The sequence below is a fragment of the Glandiceps talaboti genome, chromosome 12, assembly GCF_964340395.1.
Source record: "Glandiceps talaboti chromosome 12, keGlaTala1.1, whole genome shotgun sequence".
In the NCBI taxonomy this organism is placed as follows: domain Eukaryota; kingdom Metazoa; phylum Hemichordata; class Enteropneusta; family Spengelidae; genus Glandiceps; species Glandiceps talaboti.
In genome coordinates this window covers 24197059-24208283 of record NC_135560.1, presented here as the reverse complement: position 1 = coordinate 24208283, position 11225 = coordinate 24197059, and the positions used below count along the sequence as shown (strand labels likewise).

The window sequence follows — 11225 nt, the reverse complement described above, 5'->3', positions numbered from 1 at the left end:
CAAACCGTCGCTTTCTCCCTGTCATGATACTGTGTATCCCTTAACTTGCAAGTTGTGACGTGTATTTTCAAAGACAAGTAAGAAACTGTGATTTTGTTCACCTTCTAAATACCCTCCGCGGTCATGTTTACATTTATTAGCGAGTGAACCGAGCCTTATCAGTTCAGTAACAGTCAGGGGCCATGTTGTTGTTATGATTGTCTGTGTCTAATCGTTCTTCCTGGTCACACACAGTCAGGGGCCATGTTGTTGTTATGATTGTCTGTGTCTAATCGTTCTTCCTAGTCACACACAGTCAGGGGCCATTTTTTTGTTATGATTGTCTGCATCTAATCACACTCTTCCCAGGATGGCATTATTTGGATCTTATACACAGAAAATACACTCCCACTAAAGATATTAGATAAATTTGCTACTCAGCAATTACACCCGTCTTCATGCTTTTCCCTGATTGGTCAATAGCCTCATTTGTAACTGTCAGTCGACATTTAACGCCCACACTGGAGTACAAGTATGTGTGTGTGTGTGTATGTATGTGTGTATTTGTGCATGTATGTGTGTTCGTGGGTATGTATTTTTGCATGTGTATTTGTGCGTGTATGTGTATTCGTGGGTGTGTATTTTTGCATGTGTATTTGTTCGTGTATGTGTATTTGCATGTATGTGTCAGTATTTGTGCATGTGTGTATTTGCGTGTGTGTGTATTTGTGTGTGTGTATTTGCTTGTATGTGTCTGTGTATTTGTGCGTGTATGTGTGTATTTGTGCTAGTATGTGTGCGTGTATTTGCTTGTACTCCGGCGCGGGCGTTAATTTGGACTGAGTTATAAATGAGGGTATTGACCAATCAGAGAATAGCATGAAGACTGGTGTATCAGATGAGTAGGAAATTTATCTAATATCCATGGTGTGTGTATTTTCTGTGTATGAGATCCAATTAATGCCATCCAGGGAAGAGTGATTAGACATAGACAATCATAACAAAAACATGACCCCTGACTGAACAGATAACACTTGCATTCTCTCAACGCTGTTTTCTGTAATAATAAACATGACGTTAAGTAGATGTATTTAATTAATTAATTAATCAATCAATCAATCAATCAATCAATCAATCAATCAATCTTTATTACGCTACACACATTAGCAGAGAGTTGATGTACACTATATTGCTTCATTATACACGACATTTCGAAACTTTGAATGGTGTATTTTATTTGCATGTAATCATAGACCATACACAAAATTAACATACCGTTTCTTTACACTCGTCTTGTTTAATAGACACAGATAAACAATTTCTCTGAAAGTTCTATTTTTGATAGAATTGCTCTTTGAAACCGCGGACACATTATCGGAGCATTTATTATATGTATGCGTGTATTTGTATGTGTGTGTATTTGTGCATGTATGTATATATTTGTGTGTATTTGTGCATGTATTTGTGTGTATTTCTCTGTGTGTATGCATAATTTATATATTTATGCACATGTAATTAGTGTGAGTTTCCATGTTCAGTGTGATATGCAAATAAAAGACTTGATTTTGGCCTTTGACCTTGAAGGCCAAGAGGGAGATGGGAATATGGGAAGCAGCATCGATAGAAAGACTCCTCCGAGTGAAAGATGTCACTGACTGACTGACTGACTGACTGATTGACTGTCTGACTGACTGACTGACTGACTGACTGTCACGTCAACAGCTGTAACCATTATAATACTAAACTTCCATACAATATTGTATCTAGTATAGGTTGGCTACATAAGGTAGGACATTAATTTATTCTGAGAAGGCCAAAGCATTTCAACAAAGGCAAGACCTGAAATTACACAACTCTACTCAAACCTAAACAAAAATTGTGAGGTTCCAGTTACCCGACCCCACCTAGTTTTTCACTGCCAACCCTAAACTTTTTTTTTATGTATTCGAGTAAAAAATAATAAAATCACAAAAATTGTGAAGTCTCACAAGAAATAGTGGATGCGAAAACTGACATCAGCGTAAAAAGAATATAAAATTGTTCTTCCAATCTGTAATGGCTGTACATGTGATGGGAAGAAACCAATAACACAGAGATCATATGGGAAAAAAAACGGAAATCATAACCACCCGAACTAGACACTCACACATGAAAAAAATATATAAAAAATAAAATAAAAAATCTACCTACCCCACCTATTCTAAAATTGAGCGTAATCGGAACCACACAATTTTTTTTGTTTGACTTTATATAGGATAAGTTTGGAGACCTATAAATTAAGGTAGTCAACAGACCAAACCTATACTGCATGCCAATGATGTATGGAATGTAGGGAAGCCAAATCGACTATCTCATGATACTTGGCAAAGCGCTCAGGAAAATCTGACAAAATAGTTGATGATCAAAAGAAGAATGATAGATGATCAGTGCTATGATTGCAAATTCCTCTTCTATCTAGTTGAGATGTGGCTACATTATATTGGGGATCATCAGAAGTTATAGCCTACAGACCTATCACGTAGAAGTTACAAAGTAGATATATTATATAAGAATTAATACATGGAGGATAGATTTCAACCTTTAATGACTTGTGCTTCAGTGTAGTTCATAGAATTCTAAGCTTTTACCACAAAATGGGATAATCTTATAATAGCTACAAGAAATTATGAAAAATCTCAATTGTTTGTGAGAAATTAATTGATTATTGATACTGTAATTATTTTTAATAGTATTAGAGATATATAAATGGATGAGAGATAAACCTGACAACATGATAATATATCTAGCACAAACAAAAACTCTAGTGTATATTAATGTGTTGCCATATTGAAATGTCAGTACAAGAAATGTATGTGCTATCCCTCACAACTAGCATTGCACAACCCTTTCAGACCTGTCTATGGCCAACCATACACAAATGTCTATGGTTTGACAATGGACTTCCCTTAGTCTGACCCTATATGACCTGATGTAATATCTAACATCATTTGACCTCATAGTCTAGCTGACCTCACTCGACCTGCCACCTTCATGTGACCTCATTCGCCCTGCCTAATGTGTAGACTTCAATAGATCTATCTAAATATCTGACCTTGTAACTCTTGACCTCACTTGACCTGCCTTAATGTGTGGTTTCATTCAATATTTCTTTTGTGTCAATTTTCACAAAATTGTTAATTGCTGCTATGTAGAGTATATAATTCTCAAGCCTTGTTCTGGGTACTCGTATGTTGTTTTTGAGTCTGTGTAATATGACAGAATTCAGTTCTGACAGAGTACGGTATATACATGCATGGCAGGTTGTATTTTAGCAAAAACATGCGTAACACATACAGTCTACATCATATCACCAGGATATTTGTGGACATGGAATTGGTGGAATTCTACCCTTGTTACAACTATCATACTGACTGTCCTGTATCTGCAATGTTGACTGACAGACACAAGTAGCGACACTTGTCTTTTTAATCCCATACTATTAGACTTAGTATGTACTCAGATACAATATTGACTGAGGTTGAAATATTTATCTTGTAAATGTCATCTCTTTTAAAATGCTGTTTGATATCAGTTCATGAATTCATCTAGTACTGTAATTCAAAGTTGTCTGCCTAGCTATTAACTGTTCCAACTGACATGTCAAACATTCTATGATTGGACTGCTGGCCAGATGTTGTGTAGAAGAAGCCAATCAGGGAAGGAGAGATCACTGTAGGTCATTTTAACAATAACAATGAGGATTACTTTAGGTGGTGGTTTCTGTTTTAACAATGAGGATTACTTTGGGTGGTGGTTTCTGGTTTAACAATGACGATTACTTTAGGTGGTGGTTTCTGGTTTAACAATGAGGATTACTTTAGGTGGTGGTTTCTGGTTTAACAATGAGGATTACTTTGCGTGGTGGTTTCTGGTTTAACAATGACGATTACTTTAGGTGACGGTTTCAACATAAAAAGTTAGCTATGACAAAACTACGGTAAAGCATTTGAGATCCATTAGCGATTTATACGGTGTTTTGATGTAAGAAAACATACAGATGCAGCCATACAGCAAAGACAGATTTAATGGAGAGAAAGAGCAGCCTTGAAATGGGCAGTCAGGGTATTATAGTAAGTAATTAAATTTCACATCACATATCCCTTCTTTCATTACTAGTCCATTTCAAGTATCAGTAAATATAGTTTGTAGTTCAGACGGAGGTAAATAGTACTCTTCCTGCATTCATTTCAGCGACTAACATGTATCCTTTCAGCTTTCATTTCAATGAATATCATGTTCATTACATTGCTTTCATGTCAATGAATATCATGTTCATTACATTGCTTATATTCCAATGAATATCATGTTCATTGCATCCCAGCCTTTCCATTATTCATTTTAGTGATGACCATGTTCATTCCTACGACCATATCTTCATAGCACCCTTAGCATTCATTTTAGTGATGACCATGTTCATTGCACCTTTACCATATTCATTCCTACAACCATATCTTCATAGCATCCTTAGCATTCATTTCTGTGATCTGTTGGGTTATCAGAAACATATGATTTTTTTCATTTAGTCTAGCCACATGACCATAGGTTGTCTGTGGATGTGGAACTACCATCATTTTCAAACCTTGTCCTGTTCAGCAAACATTGATCTAAATTTTCCTGGTTTTTTTGTCATCTATCACACAACATACTCATTTCATTCTCTTCATCAACACTCACATCTTGTAATATTCATTTCTTGCCAGTAAACATCAGCAATAACAGAAAAACCAATCTCAGTCAGACATATAGATCTACAAAATCTATCATGACATTGTGTGGTAGTGTCAATTTATTTAACGTCACGATTGGTAGTCTCATTGACAATGTTATCGAAAATGAATCAAAGGAAAGTTCAGTTGAGTTTTTACACTTCTGTCTTTACTACATGTGTATTGATTACTGCTATTAATTTAAATGTGATTTTTGGTGATAAAATAGCACCTTGGGAACTTGCTGAAATTTAAAATCTTATAGTGAAGCCTTACTGCACTGAATTGCAATGTGTTAAGCCATTTTGGGGATTTCCTGCAAGAGTTGATGGGGAAATGCTGGCATGATATTTACAACAATTTGTTTGTCTTGAGTGTTACCCAAAATGATATTTAAGCTGAGCTTGACTGGACTTTCCTGGAGATATAGCGTACAAGAGCTAGTGCACCAGCAGACGCTATCATAGTATTTATCTCTCAACCACTAGATGTATGCTACTTCTGTAATGTATAGATTTAAGGCTAACTAGGTTAAAAGATTACCTTAAATGGATCATTCCTGCATTTCAATTTGATAATTCATGTATTACTTGTGACATCTAAAATTAACATTGCAAGTTATCATTCCACTGTCATATCTGTGATACATCACATAAATTTGTGACATCTAAAATTACCTAACCATTACCACACCAGTCAATCCCTCTATAAGATCTATGATACCCAATATAAATTTGTGACATCTAAAATTACCTTAGCACTGCCAGTCATTCCCTAGATACAAGATCTGTGATACCAAATACAAATTTAATGACATCCAAAATTACCTGACAGATGAGTTCACCATTAGATCTAAGTGATACAAGATATAAATTTGTTGCATAAAAAATAACTCAACAGACCATTCCATCATTAGATGTAAGTGATAGGAGATACAAAGTTATAGCATCTAAAATAACACAACCAAGCAGTCCATCAAATCATCAAAGATACTGGATATACATTTGTGGAATTTTGAAAGTGCTAATATGGAAGTGCAGAGAGCAAACAAGACAGCATATATTGGTTTCCACAGAGTACAAAGCTTATATTGACAGGGTGATAGAGTTGTGTGCCCATTACAAGTGATGAGTTAAGATATCCTGTCTCTAATGTTGAACTCTGTGATTTGAACCGCTCAATGACTAACATACTACATGTATCTGTCAAACACAAGACCTCAATTGACATCTACCAGTACAGTAGACATTACATGAACACTGAAAATGCCATGCCTGTCATCTAGGAGACCTTAGTTGACATAAATGTGTCTTTAATATGCAAACTGAAAATACCATGTCTGTCACATCGAGGGCTTGAAAACAAGGCTAAAGACCTTTACTATTTGCAATGTAATACAAAAAGCACCACAGCACCTAGATAATAAAGGTTGTTAGCCTTGCTTACAGGATGAATCGAACTCAGGAAAATGTCAATTGTGATCTGTATTGGACAATTCACTAAGCACACTGTATGTAGGGTATGAAAATTGAAAAAATAACAAAAGAAACTAACAGTGAAATGAACCAAGTATGGAGAGAGTTCCTTTAGTAGCGCCACCCCCACCTCTCAATAGTATTACTGTTACAGTAATGAAATCACAATCATTTATTGACCTAACCACAATAACCAACTACATTGAAATGAACCAAGTATGGAGAGTTCCTTAAGCAGTGCCACCCCCACCTCTCGATGGTATAGTAATGAAATCACAGCCATTTATTGCCCTATTGACCACAATGACCAACTACATTGTCACCCAAACCTAAAAGTTAGTAATATTGATATAATATTTCTTTCATTTTCTCAATAAAATATTGAAACTTTAATATACATCTAGTCGGTACAAAAGGAACTCTTATCCAAAGCATTTCAAATGAGAGGAATGCATTTTGCCTATACAAAGTCTGCTCAAAAACTAAAACATTCAATAACATCAACATTTACTGTAACATTTGTCCTGCAGAATTACCAAGTATATCTTTCTTGGTATGCAACCAGACAGTTTCCACTGTACAGCTTTATAATAGAGTTTTTATCATCTATCATATCACACAATATTTAAAGTTATCTAGTATGTGGAATAATGGCATCATGAGGTTACTTGTTACTATCAGTACTGTTAATGTCTACAAGGTCAATAGCCAATCATATTATCTGCTAAATTTAGCCTGTCTACTGGCCTTGTGAGTGAGTTAACATCATTGTTGTATCATAAAAAGTGTTACAAAGTCACAAGTCATGCTGCTAAGACATGTGCATGTGGACAACTGATTAGGTTTTATAGTTGCCTTATCATGATTCTAGCATGGTGACTGACTGCAAAATGTGGAACACAAGTGGTGTCAGTAATTACAATGATAGACATGTGTACACTATTTGTTATCTACTGGTGTGACAAACAATGTTGCAGTGTCACTAATTGAGTCAGTTGATAGGCTATTTGTTTTATTACCTGTTTACTAGCATGGCTGGTAACAGACGAACAAATGCTGCAATGTTGCTATAGCATATTAAACAAATGCTAATGGTCACTAATGATGCCACTCAGACAGGCTGTTCGTTCATTTATGAAAACAATATACACGTAAATGAATTATTCTAATATCGCCACTGAACAATTAAACATAGGATGCATTCTAATTGTTCTTGTCAAAAAATATTATCATTATACTAGAATTATTTTGTGATAATACTTTGACTGAAATTGTTATTGTCTAAGAAAGTAATCTCTCGGTTTGGGTTACCTGTATTTTGGAATGGTTAACATTTTTGAGGCATTTCAAACTGAGGACGGATGTCATAATTGGCCAGATATGGACTCTACATAATCATACATAGGTAATCTACAAATTAAGGGAATTCTACTTTTTTCTAGTAGCAGATAAAAATGAAAGAAGAAGTGACAGATGAATCAGAAATGTGTCTTATGAAAAGAACTCAAATTTCTTAAGTTATTAATTGAAAATTACTGTCAACTTTTCCAAGTCACTGTGAGATAGATAAGTTATTCAACATGCTATCAATAGCCTGTTTGAATATAATACGTTAAGATATTTCGATGAACTTATACAAATGGGTTGAGGCAGTTATAGTGACAGTCACACAATGACTTAAAACTGACAAATGACTTTAATCTATTACTTTAAGTTCAAACAATGTCTTGTACAATGTGGCTATATTTGCAACATTTCATTGTTTTCTTAAATGTCACTAGGCAATACATCTTTTCTATACCGTTTAAATTGTCTTTCTAATATTAGTTTTACTGAACCTGTTGACAAACTATATTAATTTCGTAACTGAATTTCACATAAATTATCTGTACTTATATTGAATAAATAATTTTGAAGCAATTCAGTTAATATTATTATAATTGTAATGTTCTCTTCACTTCACACATCAGTATATAACAGTAATTACAAATTTTGGCTACAGACCAAAGTAAGATTTAATATTATTTTGCACTAAGTTGTGTAATATTTCATAGCTATAAACACTTTTTTGTTAGTCTACTTGGTTAAGTTTTGTATAATCAGTTCACAAAACATACACTGTAGATTGTACATTGTATGCCCAAATAAACGGTTCCAATAATGCTGTTTTTCAGAATTTTTACAAGGTCAAGTAAAATCACACAAACTATGAAAAATCTTGATTGGCTTCACTCAAGTGCCAACAGTCTATTCACGTCTCTTTAATCATGACATTTGGAGTAGAAAAATCCATGTGAATTTAAAGAACATTTGATTGTGAAGATCTCTGCATATACATCGGTGTGATGTCCTTGAACGTGATGGCATTAAATGCTACCTTCATCTATCATTCGGTTTAAGACATCAATAATCCTGACTAAATACAGGTGTAGTTTATTGTCAGACTCAAACACAGTGTCCAGGAACTCTTCATCTGAAAAGAAATTGAAGACATAAGTCACTCTTCCCTGTGACTTGTCTGTAAGATGTCTGTCAATCAAACTCTGAAGCATGCCACCACACTCGTTCAGTGAACGCACAAGGTAGTTCCTATCAAAGCTGTAGTCCACTTCGTAGAAACTGATTATTGACATGATAGTAGAACGAAACTTTTTACGAAATCTCTCAGCTAGAATGAGTTCATCTTTGTTAAACTGATCATTGCGATACAGGATACCAATTTTAATGACAATCTTGATAATGTTCCTCATTAACTTCTCTGCCTCTTTCTTGTTTCCAGTATATTCTTTGGTTAGTTTATAAGTGTGATCCAGTAATTCTCCTGTTAAATCATCAATAAACACTTTGGCCATACGTTTGGTACCTATCTTGCCTAGGATTTTCTTTTGGGCTCTTAGCCCAAAGCCTTTGGAGTCAAAACCTGCTCCAGCTTCAGCCACTGCAAATAACCAGAGAATAGAACATCGTGAGAAAAGGTAAATTAATGGATATGCACATGAAAGTTACAAAATGTACATACAATACACATGTTAATGTTGGCATAATGGTATGCTGGATAGTTTTTGTATATTGTGTAACCCTTAAAGGGTTGGTGGCCAAGGGATATTAATACACCACTTGCCTCTTACCACTGTGGTTGCTATTCAACCCTTGGATAGACTGTAAGATTTGTCTTGTCATGCTGCCCTCACCGGCCTCCTCGGGAAAGGGTTGACCGATGTGTGATGGTGCACCATCACCGCGTACCTTAAAGATTAACCCTTGGTCTGTGTTGAACTATAAAATTTGTCATGTTGTAAATAAGTAAGAAAACTTTTAATTCAGTTGCAATACAGATTTTCCAAGGGCACTAGTGGTATTCTTCTGCATTATAACTGAACCCATGAGAGTCTGACCTCATTTGACTTCTCAGGAGATATAAAGTTTATCAACTCCAAGTATACACATCTGTATGTAATAATAAAAATAACTACTATTTTACCAACAACTTGAATAGATAAACAATCATATCAAAATACTGAGGCGTTTCCATTATCAGGAAGTTTTATTCTATTATAGTTTTTATGCGTAGCTGCAAGGTGAGAATCTTAAGAGATGATTGTCGATTTTAATACGACTGAAGATAATTTAATTGTAACTATGGGCATGGTCATGATTGTATGTCTCAAATATTTGAGACATAATTCATTTGGATGTAAAATAATGGAGACACAATTTGTTCACATAAATTGTTTGCTGTCATCACACAAGTATGCATGGGGGTAAATGCAAATCAATCTGTTATGTCAATTTTGAAATCATGTTTGATTGTATTTAACTTTCATCATGCTGTTACTCACACATGCCTCAAATTTATGATGTCTATCCAGGCAGACATTTCTACCGCTTTGATTTTTTATACATGTACACGGTTTACATGGTAATGCACATAGCAACTACACAGTGAATCCTATAGTTTGCATTCATAAAAATAAAAGTTGGAGAGCTCAATATTTATGAAACTTCAAATCATTACTATTAACTCAAGTAAATTTGAATCAACAAACTAGATGTACTTTCTTGATTCAAAATTATTCCAAAAATTATATTTAGCATTCAGGGCTCAAATTGAACTTCTATGCTTGGTACTCGGATTTAGCCAAGTGAACTGCTTCATGTACAGTTTTCTGTTGACTTCCATTGATGTAACAGACTACTGGCAACATATAAAGTGAGTATACTAAGTCATAGTCTAGATCTGATGTTTAGTAGTCTATGTGCCCATGACTGCAGGTAATTTGGTAGTCATACAATGTTTAGTAGTCTATGTGTACTGGACTACTTCTAATTTGGTAGTCTAGATACAATGTTTAGTAGTCTATAGCCTGTTTATGGCAATGTGGAGATACATCATTAGCTAGTCGTACCTCCCTAGCCCTATAGCCTGTTTACAGCAATGTGGAGATATATCATTAGCTAGTCGTACCTCCCTAGCCCTATAGCCTGTTTACAGCAATGTGGAGATACATCATTAGCTAGTCGTACCTCCCTAGCCCTATAGCCTGTTTACAGCAATGTGGAGATACATCATTAGCTAGTCGTACCTCCCTAGCCCTATAGCCTGTTTACAGCAATGTGGAGATATATCATTAGCTGGTTGTACCTCAAAATGAGAGCTTGGGAGGTACAACCAGCTAATGATGTATTTCAACAGTGCAGTAAACAGAGGTATACAGCTAGGGAGATATCGACCAGCTAATGATGTATCTCCATAGTGCCACAAACAGGCGAGTACATGGTCATACATCTGTGAATATGAAATCTACATAAAAACAGCTAAAATAACATATAATTGAAACTGAATACCCTGAAATCAAGGTGTTCCAGTACAGATATACCAATGTATAGTGTACAGAGAATTTCACATCATTGCTTCCAACATCAATACATCACAGTCATCATCTTTATTCAAACATGTGACCTACTTCACATCCAACTATGAATAATGAGACTACAAATGTAACTTATAGAATTACCTTCACCCATG

The 11225-nt window shown here is 35.0% G+C and overlaps 1 protein-coding gene across 2 annotated transcripts in view; it reads right to left on the bottom strand.

Moving 5' to 3' along the window:
* Positions 1-4786: 4786 nt before the first annotated feature.
* Positions 4787-11225, bottom strand: part of LOC144443311 (tumor necrosis factor alpha-induced protein 8-like) — a 42964-nt gene continuing 36525 nt past the window's right edge. For both annotated transcript variants that reach the window (XM_078132755.1, XM_078132756.1), the window contains exon 2: positions 4787-9137. In XM_078132755.1, the coding sequence (XP_077988881.1) occupies positions 8566-9137 (572 nt within the window). In that variant the 3' untranslated portion in view covers positions 4787-8565. The remainder of the gene's footprint in view (positions 9138-11225) is intronic.